The 21752-nt window shown below is 40.3% G+C and overlaps 2 protein-coding genes across 2 annotated transcripts in view; one reads left to right on the forward strand and one right to left on the reverse strand.

Moving 5' to 3' along the window:
• SENP5 (SUMO specific peptidase 5) overlaps positions 1-21752 on the reverse strand; it is a 198273-nt gene that overhangs the window by 126666 nt on the left and 49855 nt on the right. The gene's annotated exons all lie outside the window — the stretch shown is intronic.
• FETUB (fetuin B) lies at positions 3452-14099 on the forward strand. Its single transcript, XM_074834172.1, is given in 9 exon segments — positions 3452-3670; positions 8874-8981; positions 10338-10425; positions 10965-11131; positions 12079-12192; positions 13107-13196; positions 13682-13850; positions 13853-13945; positions 13948-14099. Coding segments are annotated over 9 exon segments (1200 nt in total).

Here is a 21752-nt window from a genome sequence, read left to right on the forward strand (position 1 = left end):
GTACTTCATGTGCTGCTTTGGCTGGACATGCTCAGATTTCCCAGCTGTGTCCATGTTTTGAGGTCAACTACTTCAACAGAGAAATTTTCTTCTCTCCAGAGAGAGGAAGAGTACAAAGAACAGAGTCAGGGATATAACAATTCTCCATTATAAGAGGCACCAACACAGCCAGTACTAACTGGCACCCATCTCCATAGAAATGCCATGTACTGTAAGGATAAAGAAAATGAGTTATTATCCTTTAGCCGCAGGGGAAGCATCCCCAGGCACAAGGAACAATATGAGTGAGTCTGCATTGCTGCTTCTGCTGTTCCTGTACTATGGCTACAGCAGTGTTTCTCAACATTCATCCCTTGTATCCCTTCCCTCCAGGATACAGTCCGTACATTATCCCTCACCCCGAGTTTGCAAAGCAACTGGCAACACATGAGGTGGCTCAGCCTAGCAGCCATGTGCCCCTTCTGTCTTCTACCTGAGTTTTCCACCTCTGCCACCAACCAACGTCTTTTTAGAAGAGTTTCAGCCCCAGTGCTGTTGGCAGTCTTCCTGGCTGTATGTATAATCCCAGCCAGCTTTGTATGGACATTCCCTGGGGCAGGTTCTGCTGTCTTCCAGAGGAACATGCTTTGAGCACTGCTGGGCTAGAGAGCTAGGATTCTTTATACCACCAGTAAAAAAATGAGACAAAATTTTAACCCCCCCAAACTTTACAGTAGTATTAAATAGAGTGTCCTTCACTTGCACTTCTCCTTCCTCACTCAATACAGGGGCAACCCTCAAACCTAAAGGTACTTGGTGTCATTCAGCAGATAGCTGTGATCATAGAGAATCCCATGACAGTAAGTGAAGGCCAGTTTCTGGTACGCTTCAAGGTGAAACACTGCAGAATTGCCCCTTAGTAGAAAACCAATTACTTTCATGGGGATCCTCCCCAAGTAATGGTGGTTGTCACTTCTCAGATGTTCAAGATAACAGCTATTTGTACAGCTATTCCACCCTGTCTCCAACATGGAGCTCCTGACAGGTTAGCCACAAGGCACACCAGTATCATTTCAAACTGAAGTTTCTCCAGGCAGAATTCTCCATGACCCTTTTTCATCTGTACTCGGCAAATCACTTGAGAATCAATAGTGACCACAGTGCAGTCTCTTAACTGGCAAATCAACCTCCAAATTCAGCAGTGAAGGGATAAGTCAAAGGTACAAATAAACCTGCACAGCTTAATGTGTGCTCTGTGATATTATGGGGGGAGCAGCTGAGTCAGTGAATGGCTCCCCCCCAGAGTCAGTCTCCAGTCACATCAGGATTATATTATTTATTATTGCTGAAAAGGAATGAAAGCAAAGCACTGAGTAGTGCTAAAATAATTAAAATAGTGACATTGCTGGACCAATTTTCTTTGTTCCTCAGGCCTATAGCCACAAGCTTATGATTCTCCTGGGGCTTCCTGCAATCTAAATTGGGTTAGGCTGTGGCAGTGGTTAAAGAAGCCAAGGAGCTAAAGATTAAGCAGGTGGGACTCTTTTCCTTGAGCCAATTCTGACCATATAATATAAGAGAAACAGTAACACCAAACAAGATAGAAAATGAAGGTCCTAAATCATCCGGCCAAGAGACAATTAGGGGATAAGTAGCCGCAGTTCACAGAGAAGTCTGGACTAAATCAGGAGATCTATGCAAGGTGATGTGAACTGGCAAAGAAATAACTGGATGTACATTTTCCTTGATTCAGAGTACAAAAAGAATAATTTACAGGCAAAAAAAGAGCAAGAGGTGACACAAGGAGGAAGGCACTGGCTACAAGAAATCAAACAAAGGCAGTTCACCCTCCAGTTTATGTTACATACTCTCTCTTCTTTAAAAAGTTCTTTTTGCTAGATTCTCCCCTTCAGACCTTTGGCACCAAGACAAGTGTAATCAGCCCCAGGTCTGTAACTTTCTTACAGGCCACCTTCCTCTCCCCTCCCCTTCCCTCCCCTCTCAGTATATAGTTTCAGATGGTTCGTATTTCATCAGTAAGTTTGGTTCTCAGGCAATAAAAATGCAGCAGCATGTTACAATTAGCAGTGGAGTTCCTGTGCAACTGTACCTGCCTCTAAACCCACAGGAATATAAAGCTAGGCATTGCCAGGCAGGGCCTGAAACCAGGTGCAGACAAAAAGTTAAGATGGGAGGCGATAAAAGGAAACGAGACTTGCTCTTTGGCGTCAGAAGCAACATGTAATGATGGCAAGTTCATGGAGTACTTCACACAATATGGCAGTGAGAACAAAGTCAGAGGTTGGGGGAAGATGGGATGAAATAAGAAATGTTCAGGACTCAGGGAAGTCAGAGCCAGAGGGTCAAATACCTGATAGGTGTAAATAAATTGAGAGTTTTAGGCAACAAAAGATGAGTGGGCTGGAGTCAAGGCATTGAGAGGGAACAAATCTTGAAATGGAGCCCTCAGTAGTCTAAGACCATTTTGATAGCCTTGGTTCACTTATTGTCCATTTCCTCCAGTATCTTACAACAGCTTATTTTGCACCATCCCACCAACAGAAGTGAAGTCTTTGGGGTGAGAACAAAACTTACCACATCTATGCCACTATATTCAATTACAGTGAATGTTAAGTCCCAAACAGACACAATGGAAATTTCTACTTAAAAGCAGACACGCTGATGAAACCATTAATTCTTTACATTCCCTTGTTATTATGTTATCTAAGAGTATTTAATGGCTTGAGCAGGCCATTTATGCACAGGCTTCTTGTCTGGACATGGACTGCATTTTGCTGGCTTTGCCTGGGCTAAGGGTTAACATTCATCTGTAGGTATCCAACTGAGTAGAAATACTCAAAGAATTAATCCAAACTAAGCTTTCTATCCCAACCAAACTGACTGTGTATAACAGAGAGTCGGTATATTTGCTTAAAGTTAGCATTTAACAAATACAAAGTGTAAAATCAGTTGACCTTGTGGCCCTTATCCAGTTCCCATTAAAACTACTGAGACCTTTCTCATTGTCTTATCTGGGAGAACTGGATCACTGACAGAAAAGGGCTGGAGCCAGACCTGTGCTGCATGCAGGTTTATTCAAGCAATTCTAGTTTCTTAAAAGAGCAGCTTTGTGCATATATTCTTGTCCTTTGCGATGAGGTCAAAGTTACATGATCTGCCCAAGTGAAGTCTGAATTGGAGATGTAAAGACAGAAGGAGAAAGTGCTCTCTAGTCTCAGAGGGAGTGACAACACTTTTGTAAAAACTTGTAATTATTGACTTCGTGTTTGCTGTTGCAGCTGTGGATTTAAAGGTGATGGTCAGTATGTAATAAAAAGGGGACACAAGTTTATAAAGAGATGCAGCTCCATTACAAAAACCTGCTATTTCACACAGGTCAGTCCCTCCTTACTGACTTACCCTTCTGATCTGCTGCACTGGTTTTCTAAGCAGGACGGTTTTATTTGTTCCAATGCTCTTTGGCATAAAGGCGCTTTACTTCTGTGCTGCCTCTCCTCCTACCAGAAAAGCACCAACTGCACTGCTTTCCCTCACCTGTGATGACACTGCGGTAGAAGAGGCTGCAGATCTGGCTCTTCGCCAGATCAGTGCTGACCAAAAAGAATGCTACATACTTAGTCTCTACCGAATTTTCAATGTCTGAGAATATCCTCAGATAAGCTACCTGCTTGTTCTATATCTATTTCTCCCATGAAGAGCCCTGTGTCTGTCACTATTTCTTAGCAATATCTATTTGACCTAAGAAATATTTCAAAAGACAAATGTAAAGTTACAATCACAGGACTCCAGAGGCCATGTCAACTTTATGCACAGATGACTAGAAACAGTTTCATCACCACTGTGGGCAATTAGAGAGCAAATCTCAGTCACGATTCTCTGCTGCCTGCCCCTGGAATAGCTCCAGGCATCAGTTCAAATTTGGTATGAAACACCACTACTCTGATTTAATTTCATTTTACACCTTCCTCCCACTGCCTTGAGCAGTTGGAGTGCAGAGGCTATTAAGTCATTGTGCATTTTGCACAAAAGATGTAAGCACTAACAGGTGTAAACACATCCAGCTTGGAACCAGGGAATTCCTTCATAGACCTCTAAATGATGACTCATTTTCCAGCAGAAATCTGAAACCAGTTCAAGTGCAAAAATTACACTGGAAATACCTATGGAATATGACTCTCATATCCTCAAGTATCTTATTTCTCTCTGTGCGCTTAATTTATTATTATTACAATAGCTGAATCTACTGGCACCGGGCAGGAACAACCTGAAATGAGTGCACAAGGCCCACAGCACACACGGCTCTGTGGAAGCATGCTACTAACATTCCCTGCCATGCTTGCTCACTTCCCATAATCTGAAAGGCTGATTTCCAACCTTAAAAAAAAATTTTTAAAAAAATCAGGCTTATTGCTAGATGTTTAAAGGTCTGAACTGGCAAGCATATGACACTACTTCCTGCTGCTCTCACAAGGACATAGTTTCTGCAGACACGCTGTGGTCTCCAGCAATCTGAGATCTCACAACTAAAGACGTAGACTGTGCTGTGTTTTGCACTATGTTCTCTATATTGCTCTGCTCAGGTGTCAGAATGGGCCCACTAAGCAACTGGATCAGGTCCCTTGAGAATTTTTTCCACATAGGATGACTCTGAGCTGGCCCAGAACCCACATCACTAGTCATGGAGTTAGGTACTTAGCCCCCTATCCTGAGGCTATTTCCTACTGACAGTAATTAAAGGACACCTGTGACCACCCTAGAGTGCAGCATGGTGGGTGCAAACATGCTGGAAACCACTTCATTCATCTCCCTGCTTCCCCTTCACCCGTGCCAAGTATATCTCAGAACAGAAGAATTTTGGTCCTTGTTTGTGATTTGATCTGTCACTTAATTCCCTAGAGACTCAACTTACTGCCTTAGGGCATACTTAGTCCTTTGTCATTTGGGGGTTTAATTTACTTTTATTCTTATATTTTGCATCTAATATGCTTATCCTGTTAATAAGGTGTTTCAAGACACTGTAACAACAAACTAGACAACCTAAGTCCTTTACCACATTTCTGCTGCTCCTGGGACTGAGTACATAAGGAGCAGTCAGCTACATCAGGGATGTTCATGGACAATAACAATCTTATGCAACCTCAAAAAAATAAAGAGATTTTTTTTTGTATCAGTCACAGATGAAAGTATTAACACAGTAATGACTTAGCAAGAAATCTAGATTAATAACTAACAGCAATTTATCACTACAAAATAATTCAGAAATGTTGAAAGAAAGAAAAGCAACTCATTTACAGATTCTAAAATGACAAGAGTCACACTAGCTTACTTAATGGTACCTTAATTTATACATATATACATGCACATACACAAAATGTACAAACACACACACAGAAACAAAAGTTTGGATCCAGTAGAACGAAGTACGTACCCACACACCAATAAACAGAGAAAGAACGGGTGAAAGAGAAGCTAGCTCAAAGAAAAATTTCCCTCTCGCATTTAGAGCGAATACTCACAATGCCTTGGCATTCCTCAACGGGCGATAATTGAAACTCGAGCGGGTGGGCTTTGCCCTGGCCTTCCATCAGCTCTGGCAGCAGATGACACCTTAAGGGTTTTGGTACCTGAGAGGCATCCCAGCTTAGGGGAGATGCTGGTCACAGGCCGCTGTGATCCAGGAGAGCTCAAAAGGTCTCCCTTGTGGTCACCATTTATAGGGTCCAAGATAACTGACTTCTGTCAGATACGAACAACTAAGTATTCTGGTGCCTTCCAGCAGTTGCACAAGAACTTGATGAATGTGCAACTCCGTTATTTCCCATTTGACCACATCCCAGGCCGTTTTAACCGTTTCGAGCAATCGGAGGGGCAGAAGCCAGGCTGGTTAAGGCTCGTTAGCAGTCCTTATCTCCACAGATTGGTGTATAGCTCGGGGGATGTGGGTGGAATCACACCTAGCACCAAGCAGCCCAACAGGGAGGGGTGAGAATTGCACCACCACAATCACTCAGTGATCCTTCCTCTCATTTTTTTAACCAATACTCAGGATACAAACATTTTCAAAGTTACTTCAAATTCAAACCTGCCCTTAAGCAACCTGTGGTTCAGTTTTGCTCTAATTGAAACTAATGAGCCATCTGCTATTAACTTATACGCAAGTAGGACAGAGCCTTTCTCTCATACAAGATGCTCGTGATTAACTTCACTGACAGGCACTTAACCAAAATATTTCATTTCTTTCCCTTGCACCAGGTCACCCTGCCACAAAGGCAATGCTGTGCTGCTGCTGCATCTCTTCTGTCTCCTAGGCTCCCCGGCGTGCGTTGCAGTAGCAATCCTAGCATCAGCAGCACTGAGGAAGGGATCTTTTTGACAATGCAGAAAAGATAAAAGTTTTTATTCAATACTAAGCAGATGTCAAAAGGCCTTTGCATAATGGTCTTTTAATGAAAATTAAAATAAGGATGATGAAACCTTCAGAGATCTGCTGAGCTCTGAATAAACCCCAAATTATCCTTTCCCCAGCAGAGGATGTTACATACAGAAGCAGGTAGACAAAAAGATGTGCAGATTTTTATAATAACCTCATCCATGTAGAGCTGATATTACACAAGACAGCTACAGGCAACAGGAAATACAGTTTGGTCCACCCTGGTTGCATTTAGTATTTCCAAGATCACCAAGCTTTACAATCAGACTTCATGATTCAGCCGAGTAAACCCATCTAACATCAAACACATTTGACTATAAGAGCATTTGTTTAATGAGATATGTGTGTGCTTTTGCCTCCAGAATACACGAACAACCAACTTGAAAGCTCAAGTCACCAGTCCCAACTTTGGAACTCTTTAAAGATACATATTTTTCTTGGCTATTACTTCTTCATGCAGGATAGAGTTAGTGATGTTTTTTCACATAGAGGATCTGTTTGAAGTTACAAGGTTGTACCACATGCTGCACTACTCAAAACACACAGTTTTGTGAAATGGCAATTACTCTTTGGCCAGTCTTAGTTTCTGTTTACTGATGCAACCTGTATTACCTACCATATTAAGGAGACATATCATCATGGTATTTAAGTACTGGTATGTAAACAGATAATTACTATTAGTTCCTTCCACAGAAGGATCTATGCAGCCAGGTGTGGGGATACTGCCATGCTGCTGTACACAATGCTGCTGCACCTCAGCTTCACTCTTTTGTCAAAATAGCTTTTGATCTTTTCACAGCCTTCAAAATGACACTTATAATTAAACCTCAGGATTAGTGTAGATAAACCTTGAGAGCTCAGTGCAAGGCATTATCAGATTACTTCTTTGAACACTTAGGGAAAAAAGAGGATAGGAAAATATAAAAAATGGTATAAACCATGATACATTGCATATGTAAGAATATAACTTAGAGACAAAGCTAACAAAACAATTTACTCATTCTTTATATTTATTTTCTATTTATTTTGCTCTTTTATATTTAAAGGGTTTAGTATTACATTTACCAGTATATATGGTAGAGCTCACATAAAATCACCACCCCAGTCTCTTTCCCGAGATCTCTATACTGTGTGACCAGAATAGTTCGTATCACTCGGTCTCCTCAGAACTCAAGAACAGATATTTCTTAGTAGTATAAAAGTACTACTTCCAAGTAGTATAAAAACAAAAAAGCCAGGAGTACTCCAGCCTTTAGATGCCCTATTGACTGGTCTTTAGTTGCTGTTAAACAGAAATCAAAACTGAAGCCAAAACTGTACAGATACTGGCCCCAGACTTCTACAAGACTCTTGCCCCATGAAGCATTTTCTCCATACACCAGTGAAATCAACTAGGAATGAACGAATACTGCTCTCATGCAATTTTGTCTTTTTGTCCCTCTTCAGCAAAGACATAATCTCAGTCTAAACATGCAGTTAACACTCACATCTAAGTTCATTAGGATGTATAAATGACAGTGGCTCTCTTCTCAGCTTTCCACTACAAAAAATAAAAGACAATCCTACTAAGCTGTATCCTTGATAAATATCCTGGAAAGGTGCTTACCCGTATCTACAGTGGAAGGAGAACAAGGAGCTGCACCATGCAGCAGTTCATCTTTCTGTACTACATGATGTAATCACTAGCTATATGGAGCTGTACTTTTAGTCTGTCCCTGTCCCTCTCGCATGGAAATATGTTTGCCCAAAAGTTGAGCCCTAACTCTTTGTGCTCCTGTGCTACAGTCAACTGAGTAAAAGTTTCTGGCCTTAAGCACAGAACTCAAGCACTAGACTGAAGCTTTGAGTCAGAGACATCCATGTAGATATGCAAAGTCTCTCATAGCACTTTCTGATATCTGAGAGAATATTTGAGTTGTCTGCATCAACACAGTCATTGCCTCTCTACAGCAAGTGCAAAGCATCCATGTTTGAAGAAAACACTACTCTTAAGAAATAAGATACTTCTGTTTCTAATGCCTACTGGGAATGTTCCACGTTAGCAGTTTTTAATTATTTGTGGTATTTATCGTCTCATTCTTACTGAAGCCAAAATAACCCACCTTTCAAATCTAATCATAAAATGCAGTTGACGATGAAAACATCACCATGTTTAGTCCTTATTCTTGGGTTCTGGTTCATACCAGAATCAGAAGGATAAAACTGACTCTAAAAGGCTGTTCTTTAATTAAAGCTGGCTAGATGCATGACCAAGTCTGTTCTAACAGGGCCCAAATCTCACCTGCTTTGCCACCATTGAGCATTTGTCCCATAGAATGTTCAATTTTCACAATATCTGTGTGTCCCACCCGTGTGTTTTGTGTTTCTCCATCTCTCCCTTTTATGTGTCCCTACTTTGTTCTATACAAAACTGGGGTATGAGCCTTTATTTTTTTATTTTCAGATCACTGGTTCTGTTTTTTATCTCATCTTGGATGTAGTAGATACTGAATGCCATGTACTCAGCAAAAAGCTGTGGAAGAACTGTAGAGTCAGATTTGCTCATACAGCTGTAAGAATTTTATTTTCTTATTTAATCTTAGATATAATGAGTTACTCAGGTACTACTGATGACAGCAAAATCCCTACACATGCGTTTTTAGAAGGCTGCAGAGCTTAGAAGAAATTAAACCCCATTTTTTAAGGCCCACAGTTTTCCTCTGTACTTTCTAATCAGTTTATAGACTGGTAAGATTTATTTTTAAAAATGAAAATTAAAAGAAAGTTTTTGACCAAAGCTAATAAACAGATATAACTAAATAGCCATGCTAGGACACTATTTAGAATAAATGGTTTACTTTTTATGGTAACCCTGTAAGAGTTTATTTTAAAGACAGTCTGTCAAGAAGGGAATAAAAGAAACTCACTTTTATATAACATGCGATTTTTGGTTTAGTTTAATTCCACTTTTATTCTGACAACTTTGCAAAAATTGTACTGAAAGAGGAGAAAAAAAGAAAGCTCAGCAAGAGAAGCTGCAAAGACAGAAAGCGATCTAAGACTGTTGCTACAGGTGACCAAAATGATTCTGAACAAGTGAAAAAAAATCTTGTAAAATGAAGAAAGATGAGAAAGAAGCTTCACATGAAAAGAAAAGAAGTTATGATTAAATTGTCCTGGGCTGCTTCTTAGGTCAATCAGTTTTCATTTCCAAATGAAAAACTGGAAAAAAAAAAAAAAATTCTGCTCACTTCTGCTTACAGTGTTTTCAGCAGGAAAAGGGTGCACAGAATATATGGTCAATATGGCTTCTGTGAAGTCAGGAAATGTGTGTGCTAGAAGCCTTGATCATAAAGGCACTCAGAGAATATACATTGAACTTTTAAACATAAAGGCATAATGGATAGTAATAGGCCAGTATTTTTTTCTGCCATAAAGTAAGAGTTTCTTTGTGTGCAAGGGTGATCTTACTGTGCCACTAAACTGGTTTAGGGTCTTTCCTACCACTCCTTTTCCTTACTACGGACATAGGGAGAAGGAGTAAGGTTGAAGATAAGTGACTGGATCCAGACAGTGAGCTGATCTCCAGATTTAAGCTCTCATGGGTTCTAGTGTGGGAAGCCTGGCCAGAGAAAGCACTCTGTGACACTCAGGCACTTCTTAGCTGCCAGAAGAGTGGCTTTGTGTAGGCCATCCTGCAGTCAAGCACTGCACCTGTATAGCTCAGAATTACACTGGGGAAGATCTGACCTTTAAAGCAGATGCTTAGAAACGTGCTTCATTGCCATTTGATTATTAACACAACTTTTTTTTCTTGCAAAGAATTTCATGACTGCAAGGGGAAAATGAACCACCCACTCACTAGGTACTAGATGATCAGTGCAAAGCGTGCAATATTAATTGTTTCTAAATGTTTATATTGTTTTAGGTTTACGGTCAACGCAAAGCAATTATCTACATTAATCAGGCAAGAAATATTGCTCATCTAAATACTTATGAGTGCATTTTACAACCAGGTATGTCTTTATTTAACACACTTACTTTAAATGAGACTGGAAAAACAGTCTTTACCATATAGCATTACTTTAAATTTTAATTGTAATTATGGCACCACAGCATCTTCATTAGCTTTCAGCTGCCCTAATTTTCTCAAGTCAGTGATCATAAAGCCAGTGCGGTGCTGCAGCTCAAAGCAGTGCAGTAATGACTGTTTTCATCTCTGGTAAACCCAGCATAGTCTCTACATGGGCTCTTACCCTCTGGTCCAAAAAGCATTTTTATGGGTTTCGGAAAGGCAAGTGAAAACAGCAAGGCCACTGTCAGTAGGCTAAGCTTTTTTCTGCAGTGTCTTTGCCTCCACTGTAACATTTTTATGGGTCTGCAAATTCATAAAGATTCAAAATCATTAAGTGAATCAAGCCACATATTGTTACTCTGGGAGACTGGAGGACAAGTGGGTAGGGTTGGGGCATAGATGCATTTACAATGACCTACACTATCAACATGTCTTATGGTTATGCTTTCTCTAATGACATTGTTTTGTTTGAATAAAAAGTCCCATCCAGATATATTTAGACAGTATGTCCTGACTGCCCAGTTGATGACTGTCCAACTGAGCCCAAATATTTGGAGGCTGCTGTTCAAAGCCTTGCCAAGTTCAATGAAGAGAGTGAACAAACTCATTATTTTTCTGTCCTCAATGTCACAAGAACTTCAGTGCAGGTAAGCCAAAGCTCATCTGACTTGCTTTAGCCCTCAAGGAGTATGGATCCACCTGTTTTACTTTATATGATTTGTTATGTCTTACAGATTGTTTAGAATTTGTATCTGTCTAGTACAGATAATACTTCTATGCAGAACTCTACCAGGAAATGAGCATCTGCATTGATCCAAGACTTTGACTCCATTTATTGCAAAAAGAAGGGCTTTATGCAAAACTCAAGACAAAGATTTGTAAAGTTTAAGAAAGCTTCACTGTGAGCTCTTTCTTCTACCACCACCATGAATTAGTGAGTCCCTAGTAGAAAGTATTTAATAAAGCATAGTCATCTCTTCCAACACATACCTATAATTCACTGAATGAGTTTAAACATGGTTGAAAACTAATTTTAGACCAACAGAGTTAATGATATCCTGGATAGATCCCATTTGTTTACCACAGTAATATCCGGTCTATCTAAAATTCATTATGTGTAGATAACAAGGTGGTTTTCACTCTTTGTCTCTATTAGAAAATTAACTATTAGATATTACAATACAGTATTTAGATATTTACAATACAGTATTTAATCGCTCCCATTTTCCAACCCTTGAGGTATTTGCATTTCAGAAATAGAAAAAGTGATCCTGTTCATTAAAGCAGCCAGAAATTATCAACAAGGGTCTCTGGATATGTAGTTCTATGTGGATGCTAACTTACTACAAAACCCAAACTCATTTCAGCTACAGCTAATCCAGGAGTTACTAAGATTGTGCATATATAAGTAAAAAGCAACCAGGTTATAAAGCAACAAATCATTCTCCTGTAATACAACTAACAGTAATGTCCCTAGCATAACCTGCTCTTCCACAGTTAGCAGAAGTGTTACATCTGTTTCAAGGTCTGTAGGATTCTTCCTTCTTCCTGACGCACGCACAAGGTCTAATTGCCACTTGTCTCTCATTAACAGTGGGTCATTGGTCCTGCATATTTTGTAGAGTTTTTAATTCAGCAGACATCATGCTCCAAAACTGACACAATTGCTGACATCTCCAAGTGCAAGCCACTTCCATCAGAACTAGCTGTAAGTACTTTTCCTTGTATAAACACCTATTTTTCAGATACTATGATTCCTTAGTGAATACTTAGCCTATCCCTTCGGTTCTTAGCAGACAAGGATCAAAGCCCACAGGTGTCTTTTTACGGGTTATAGCTCTATACTGTCTTTCAACTGTACAAACTGCTTTAGAATAGAGAATACATTTCAGTAGAAGTTCTGAGTTCTTACCTAGAAGTCCATGAATAAGGAAAACTGAAAAAAACACCATCCAGAAAAAGGCGGGGTAGCCATCGCCTTACAAAACTGAATCATTCTTAAGGATTTCTTCCAAGTAAACATAGACAATAAATCCCAAACAATGCATAAAGAGTATATTCATACTACAGTCAGATCAGCTAAGGAAAACATTTAGGAACCCCGGAAAAAATTATAAGAGAAACTGAAAGACTAAACAGGCATGCTGCCAAGAGGTAACATTTCAAGCCTCATCTGAACTGAGCTCCAAGCCATGTTACCTACAGCCCAGTAAAAACACAACTATTAGAAACAACATTTTTTCACAGTTTCTTTCACTGTATGGTGTGAAATTGTTTTTGCCTGAAAAATGGTATTATGTTATATTACACAACTTGCCTGCATGGATGTATCTGCTGCAGAAGAGCTTAAGTGTGCTGTTAGAGCTGGGCCTTAAGTAGCCAGCTTAGTTTTACTATCATGTTACCTAACCCTCCTTTGCAAACATAAAGCCTTTTTTCAGAATGCTGCCTGTCTTTGTAAGCTTGTCAATCCCAAAATAAAAGTTTGCCCAAGCTGCTTATCCCTACAAATACGTGCAGAAGCTATAACTATTCAGCCTTTCATAATCACTTATTTGACAAGATAGGAGCTAAGTATCAGTGCTACAATGTGAAAAAAATGCTTGCATTTTCTTCTTCCAGCAGATAGATTTCTGCAAAAGCTCTGTAGTAAACAGTCACTTGGAACATGAATGATTTGTCACAATATCCTGTGAAATCTACAGTCTGCAGGTATTTGTTAATCTAATCTTAATATTGCAAGAGTAATAGTCCTTTACAAAACAAGAATTGAACTCTTGAAAGCCCAGCCATTTTTAAGTTTTTTTATTCACAAAGATACGGGCTTCAAGACAGTGATAAGGCCAAATCAGGAAGAAATCTCTCTTGTGATAAAACAGTGTTGCTAGGTGGATAAAAAGGCAATAGAATAAGTATAGAGTCAATCATACAGAATGTGCTCAGAATGTTCTATAAAGAAATTGTAAATAACAAAGGGAATACAAAGAGCAATAACTGTGTAGTTACTCAAATTTCATGCACCCGTCTCACTGGCATAAGAAGTAGTTCCATCTGTCTATTCTTTGAGCTTCTGTTCTGCAGCTAGTCTTTGCAGACTGGAATTGCAGCAGATCCTTAGTGTGAAAGGTGACCTTCTTCATATCTGAAAGAATTTGGAATAGCTTCAATATAGGTAATGCTTATTGTCTGTTATTTAGGATCCTGCCACTGAAGAGAGGAAACTGCAAGCTATCCAGACATCTGGAAAACCCAGCCAGAATCATCAACAAACTTTCCCTTCAGAAACCGATCCTTTCTCCCCACACCGAGAAAAAACAGTGGGCTCGGTTAAAATTCTACCCCCTTCAACTGAGGACATCTCTTTCCAAAACTAACAGAAAGTCAAAATGAACATAAAGATGGAAAGCCAGTTTCACCTGAGACTGTAGGATCAGCGCCCAGTCTTGATGGAGTAAAGACTCAGTAGACAAACAAGACTTGACCAAACCAGTCACTGGACTTGTTATTCTCCCTTTTCCTGAAGAACTTTCTCTATCAGACTCATGCCCAGGGGAAGCGAAGGTGATAAATTCCATCCTTCAGCCTTTGCTACCTAAAAAGCCTACCAAAGTGTAGCCAGCATCCAGTCACCTCAACTACCTACAACAAAATAACAGCCACAGTGGCAACCTGGTCTTTCAATTTGTGTAACATCTTTAAATAAATAAATTGCTTATTACAATTTCATCTTTGGGGTTCTCAGTTTTAAGAAAGCACAAGAATAGATTAGAAAAATAAATTTAACTGGAACATTTTCCAACAAAATAATTTGGCTTTTAATTCTAAAATTCCTCCCATCAGTAAGAGCATACAGGAAACGTAACTCAGGAGGGTAAAAGAACTTGGAGGGCTGAGACAGCCCAAAGGCATCAGAAAAAAATATCCTCTGTAGCAAAAGTCTGTCAGGGCACAGTGCGGGATGGCTGCTCCCCAGGGGATGGTGAGAGGGAGCCAAGTGTGATCAGCAGGCTGGGAGGGCAGGGGCCTGTACCATGGTACCTGAGCGAGGCGAGCAGGGCAGACCCAGGGATGGCAGCCAGGTTACAGGAAGAGGCCAGATCACCACGTGAGTTCATGGGCGATGAGGCAGGCCTGAAGTGAAGTCAGGAACATGAGTTAGCAAGTCAGGGTGGGTATCTGGTCTGATTATGGTAACCAGAGTCAGACACAGCCCAGGGATCTCCAAGCAAGTGCATGGTGATGAGGCAGGTCTGAGGCCAGGCCAGGAAGACAGGCTGCAGGTCTGAATCTGGGTCTGGATCAACAGGGTCCATGGCCAGGCACGGCCACAGCTGCAATGCAGCAGGAGCTGTAGCTCAGGCAGGGGCCAGAATGCTACAGCCTCAGCTTAAGGCAGCTCCTGTGGGAAGTGGGGTGGGGTTGGCCCTGGCTGTGGCCTCCCCGCAGCGCTGCCTGGGAGCCTGTCCCAAGGCCACTGAGGGAAGGGGAACAGCCCCAACTTGTGCTGTCACTGAGCTGGCCCTGAGCCCCAGCAACCAGGGAGGGGGGATGCTCTCAGCGCCCTGAGTCACACCCGGTGTAATGGTGTATAAACGGGGAAGAGGACTTCAACACTGTTCAGCATTAAAAGCTAGTGGGCTTTTATTATTTTATGGGTTAACTTCTTAATTAAAATGTGATGAGCTTAGCCTATTTTTTTATTTCCCCTGGAAGATCTCAAGAAAGATTATTTTTTTCCTAATGCTTTATACCCTCACTTAAAGAAAGTGGAAAAGGCTATGCATGTGTGAAACCTCTGCACATAATTCTGGCTGGTGGAGAATCAAGCCCACGCTATTCAGATTCTTATGTTTTACTGACCCTGCTGTGCAGGAAAAATGATGATTTACAAAATCAGCCTAATTCTTCCTTGAGATAGGTCATATTAACTGCCTTATAATAAAAACCACAGGGACACTCTACAGCCTGTAGCTAAGAAAAATCAATTTCACTAAAGCCAGACATAGCAACTGTACTGACAATAACAAATATAAATAAAAGAAGAAGAAGAAAAAGAGTGAACATGGGAAAGAAATGTCATTTGTGGCCAGGATTACACTGATATTTGCAATAATTATGGGGCTCGTATGACACTACAGAGCCTTTCTCCAGTTGCCACCAGATCTGTAAAATCATTTGTTCAAAAAAAAAAATCAATAAAATATTGCTTCTGAAGCTTTTATGCTATTGAATCATCCCTAGAGATGCTGGATAATTTCTCCATTCAAACAGCCTTTCAACAAAAAATTATGGTTTTGTTAAAGTATTCTGGCATTATGCAATTTGATTAAAACGTATTCTTTTATTATTATAAATAAAATATAAATAAAAGTATTATTTTATTTTGAGTGGAGACAAAATAATATTGAAATACTGTATGGAGTTATGTTCACAACAAATATGCTTGTTTTTTCAGTTTGCAAAACTTAAAAACATAAATTTTATATAAAGGAGTAATTTAATTGCTTCAAAGATTAAAATAAGCCAAAAAGTGATATGTGAAACACATCAACTGAGCCAAAAATAATTCCATTTCAATTCCACATCATGAGAAATTTCCACATATTTTGGTTTCATTCATTTCATTGTAGAAAACAATTCAAAATCAGTAGTTTGCCAAAAATCATAAAATTCAAATTCTATCTAATTTTTATTGCAGTATGAGCTCTAGGCTTTGTCAGCATTCGCTTTTTTTATCAAGTCATCAAATTACAGCATCTTGTTTTTCCCTTGGGAAGTTTCACCTTTGCCAGCTCAGGTTTCCCTAACACAACCAGTGTGTTCTACCTCCCTGCACAGGAACTGCTGATTTGCCACATGCCACAATCGGGGATACCAGGCGTCACTCCATGTCCTCAGAGCATGGCTGGCTTTAGTGACAAGAGCATTGGGGCAACAGACTGTCACACTTCAGTGATTTTCAAAATGCTTTTTTTGCCCCTCTCTTCAGTTAATCCCCATACTTCTCACTTCTGCTATTTAATAATGTGATCTATTTTATTAACTGTTTGCATGTTGATTCTAATCTCACTGTGGCTCCATCAGTTTAATGATACTACTGAGATTTATATCAACATATGTAACTGAATTCTTCCCCAAAAGGAGTACTGGTGAAGAAATCATCTTCATTAACTGCTGGCCACAGCCAAGAATACCCTGTTTCACTTAGTTCTCTTTCTTGACTACAGCTGCTTATAATAGTAAATTGAGCAGGAACAGCAGCAATTGAAGATAAATGGAGTTGGTGTGAACATAAACAGGGGGAGTTAAAGAGAACATCTGAAAAGTCTGGATCCACAGTTGTGAGTATTCAGTTCGAATATTGTTTAGCCTGTTCCACAGGCAAGGCTCACAAATGACATCAATACTTTCTCTAGCTTGGATCTGAGATTTGGGTTCAAAGACTTCTGTGATTCAGACATAAATACCAGAAGGGGTGTTTATCTAAGTGGTAACTGTATCTACAGCGCAGACCAGCAAGCATCAGTGGTCAGTGCAGATTCATGGGAATTTCCTTTATTTGCTGTGGCCACTCCAGCACAGAAATTCCTGTACCCAGCTTTCAGCATCACCTAGGCCACCACCAGTGTTTACCATAATTGAGGCCTGGTACTAATGTCCGAGACTAATTTCTTGAACTCCAAGTAGAAGACTGAAGGTATATAGTATCTGTGTTTCCTTTGTCCTCAGGCCATACCTGGATACTGCCACACTCCCAGATGGCACTGATATGATTAACAGCTGATAACGTTTAGTCATCACTACTTCAAATCCTGCTGCTGATTGAGCAGATTCATGCCAATCTGTGAGTGGGCCAGCACTGCGGCTTTCTCCCTCCAACATGCCCATGAGGACAGATAAGGGCACAGGATGCAATGCATCTGGTCTGCACACATTTACTTTATGTGACAGCATGATCACACAGGACTGCAGCAAATCTCTAAACCACATACCCAGATAGTGCCAAACCTCTCCATCTCTGGCCTGATCTCTCACCTTCTAGCCAAACTGAGCAAAACAGCTGGCAGTAACACACCTTATGCACCTTCAGTCACACCCCAAATGCTCTTGTCTCCTCCCAGGACTCTGAACTGTTAAGAGCTGCTTCTCCTTGTCCAGTAGAGAACAGAAGCCCTGGAGATGAGAAGTGAGTGGATTTTGGCAGACAACTCCCAATTCACTTTTCAATTTCATTTCACAGTTTTTCAACACTTATTTATCTTATGATATTATATCATCCATTATTAACTTGCTATCTGGGCAATGTCCAGCTAAAATCTGGTCTGATGTTTATTTTAACAAACATTCCAGGTTCACATGGACAATGATTTTTATTCAGGCATAGATAACTAATGGTCAGTGACCTCCAGGACTGTTGACATTTTTACCAGATATTATCAAATCTTTATCTCAGAATATAGGTGAGGCATCATGAATGCAAAAAAAAAGGGGCAGTAACATTCAAAGGGGACAGAATAAGATATGCTGACTTATTTATGCATACATTGGCTATGCACTTGTTTAGATTTTTATCCTTCTCCTACACTCATCCTTGGCCAATGAAAAAGGTTTAAAAAAGCAAGGCCCAGACATCAAAGTTCTCAAGGTGGGTTTAAAAATCAAGGTTTTTATAAAGTAAGTTAATTATAAATGCTAATTGTCTGACTTCAGAACCTGCCCATGGTACACACTTCAGGGTTAAACATTTTCTTCTGCATCTCTGAGATTATACATGTTAAGCATTAAGACCCCATTCTTAACACCAAATTCTTAACCTCACCTTTTTCCCCAGCTTCTCAAGCCCCTCAGCAAACAGTCTTCCAACATATCCTTAAGGCCAACAACTTGCAATTAGGGTGTTTTTTCTAGAAAGCAATTTGCAGCCAAAGACACTGAGGACAAGACAAGGAATACTGACATCCTTTTTATTCCCTGTATTAGTTCTTGAGGCCTCCTAAGCAACGAGACTTCTGTAAATACATTGTCAACCTGCTCACTTGACAGTTGGTCTCTCCCCCTGCTTTTGAACTTAAGGTCTGTTTGAATGAAATTTGATAGACAAGGTGATGAAGCTTCTAAAAGTCTGTTAAAAAACTGATGACTGGTAAAGAAAAATAGGCTGCAGGCAGGGAGAAGAAGCTGCTCTGAAGACCATAACCAACGTAAATTTTTATAATATTGCACTTGCATCAGGGGGCACCCTGTTTACATCCAGCCGATAAAGATGAGACATGAATGAAGACATGATGCATTTACATACTTTCCCATCACAGATGGAGGCATTTCTGTCAAATGCAGAGCTACCCCAAAAGTTGCAAAACTTTTTTTTTTTTTTTTTTTTTTTGCATCAAGGTATAAAATCAGGCCACTCTGGTCTAAAGCTATGAGGCATCACAGACTGAAAAAAAAGTAAAGAGAAGCTACCCAAGAATTCACCTATAAGCAACTGGAGCCACATATGTCTTTGTTAGCTGTACTCTTGCTTAGGAGCACAAACAGCAGCTGCAGAGCAGCACAAGTTACAAAACAGATAAGGTCTTGCTACTTGCATAATTGACTGAGCTGTGCGATTTTGATAACCCCAGCCTGTGAGTGAAGCACTACTGCAGAAGGTAGAGAACAGTCAGCTAGTGTAGCAGTTGTCCTCCCAAGAAATCAGAGATATCTGTAAATAGTTATGGCTATAATTTAGGAATGGAGTAATTGGTTATTGCATATTATCTCCTTTATTTGTCAGCTCTCTTTCTTTTCCCCTAGAATAAAGTTCTATTTATTAAGCATTTGACACCCTGCTTTTCAAGTGAGGAAGATAAGTCTCTTTTTGGTGTGTCCTCCCAAATTTCTGGAGAGAGGTTTAGGATGGATGTTTATTATCAACTCCTTAAAGTTTGAATGTGGATCACCTCTTACTGTTGCAAGCCAAGCTTTGTGTCATGGTTTGAGCCCAGAGGGCAACTGAGCAGAGGGAAACTGAGCACCATGCAGCTGTTCACTCACCCCTTCCACCCCCAGCTCTGGGAAGAAGAAAATGAATCAAAAGCTCTGGAATCAAGATAAGGATATGGAGGGGTGACTCTACCATTATGGTCATGGGCAAAAGACAGACTTCTTAGGGGAAGAAAAAAAAAGAACATCACTTTAATTCAAAACACTAACAACACCACTTAACAGACAGAATGGGACAGTGAGAAGCATTACCGCATCTTAAAAACACCTGCCCCCTTCTCCGCTTCTCTCCAGGCTCAGTTTTGTTCCGATATCTCTATCTCCTCCCCTCAGTGGCACAGGGGACAGGCAACAGGGATTTTTCAGTCAGTGTGCCACTCCTTCCTCCAAGGGAGGAGGAAGCACTCCCCTGCTCCATGTGGTGTCCCTCTCACAGGAGACAGTCCTTCACAAACTCTCTCCACGGTGAGTCTTCCCCACGGGATGCATTCTTCTCAGGTGTGGGTCACCCCCGTGTGCTACAAGTCTCTCAGCACCAAACTATGACAGTGGGAGCTTCTTCTCCCCTCAGAGTCCCAACTTAGTGCAGCCACCTGCTCTGGCGTGGGGTCCTCCACAGGCCACAGATGGATCTCTGCTCCACCATGGACCTCCATGGGTGGCAGGAGGGGCAGCTCTACCATCCCACCACAGGATACAAGGCGAGTTTCTGCTCCGGCACACCTTCCCCCCTTCCTCCTTCTTCCTTCCACTGACCTGGGTATTTGCATAGGTGTCCCTCCTCAGAAGTCGCCCATCCCCTCTCAGGTTCCCCCTTCTTAAATACATTTTCACATAGACACAGCCACCATCATTAATTGGCTTGGCCTTGGCCAGAGGTGGGTCCGACTTGGAGCCAGGGGAGCTTTGAGAAGCTTCTCACAGGGGGACACTGCTGTAGCCCCCTCCCCCACTATCAAAACTCCATCACACAATCCCAGCACACTCTGGTAAAAGTCAGAGAGATAAACAAGCTTTTGATAAGCTAGTCAAGAGAAATGCCATGTTTGGATAAATATTCCTATTCCTGTCAGCAATCTCTTTATAGAAGTAGCTTCACTAAAACAAGGCACAAAACTTACAAGCAATAAATATAAACAAAAAATAAGTATTAAAAAAAAATCAAACTGGATGAGAAATGATAAAAATACATTATACTGACTCAAGTACAACCAATATTTAATTAACTGCTCTGACTGTGCCTGGAGTGCTTGTCCATGCTGTACTTTAAGAATACATTCCAATCTTTCTTTTTCAAAGAAATCAAGGACAAACTCTCTACAGTGGGAACAGAATCTTACTTTTACTTCTGCAGTCAATTTTGCAGGAATTGTACCTTTTCTGCTGTTTATTCATACTGTTTCTATTTCATACATAAAAAATACATAAGCCATTGTCAAGAAAATGATTGGTGTCACAATGAACAGCACAGAACAAAAGGAGAAAAAAACCCAAACAATCTGCAAACAATAGACGACTAAGGGAATTATGTTATAAATTACCTAATCTGATGCCTTTCTTTAGTATAACTGCCCATTTGAAAAATTAAACAGTATTGTAAGTAATGAATAGGGATCCAATTTGGAACACAGCAATGATGTGAATATTATTTTTAACTAATGAGATGTATTTCAAATGTCTTTGATTATTTACACAACATTTATTTCACTGCTTTTTTTCAATCTTCCAGAAGAAATTCTGAATTATTATAATGATACATTATAAAAACATAAACAAAAGAAATGCCCTACTGCATCAGAACAGTGGTTCATCCAGCCCAGTATTCATCTCTCACAGTGGCAAAAGACAGTTGTGGTTAGGAGAAACATATGACCCGCTCTCTCTCTGCAAATCATTCCCCTTGTACTTTTCCAGCACACAGAATCATGGTACTAAGGATTTTAAAGAGCATTTATCTGCTTAGTCCTTCCACTATCCACTTAAGGACCTGCTGCCCATTAACTTTTCTAAGCCATTTCTGACCCTGCTGTCTGCCTCCACATCCTTCTGCAGCAACAAGTTCCAGAGGTTCACTACCCATTGTGCAGGGACTGTTTTTATCCATTTTAAACTGATTCACAGTAGTTTTGTGTGCCCCTGGTTCTAATATTGTAAGATTCTCCATTTAGCTTATCTATTACCAAGGAACTGTTAAGTGTGTCCTGAACTAACTATAAAGGAAAGCCACTGCTTCAGCTCTATGCATTTTAAAATATGACTTCTTAGACATGCTAAAAGTTGGAT

The sequence above is a fragment of the Strix aluco genome, chromosome 9 (assembly GCF_031877795.1).
Source record: "Strix aluco isolate bStrAlu1 chromosome 9, bStrAlu1.hap1, whole genome shotgun sequence".
NCBI classification, from domain to species: domain Eukaryota; kingdom Metazoa; phylum Chordata; class Aves; order Strigiformes; family Strigidae; genus Strix; species Strix aluco.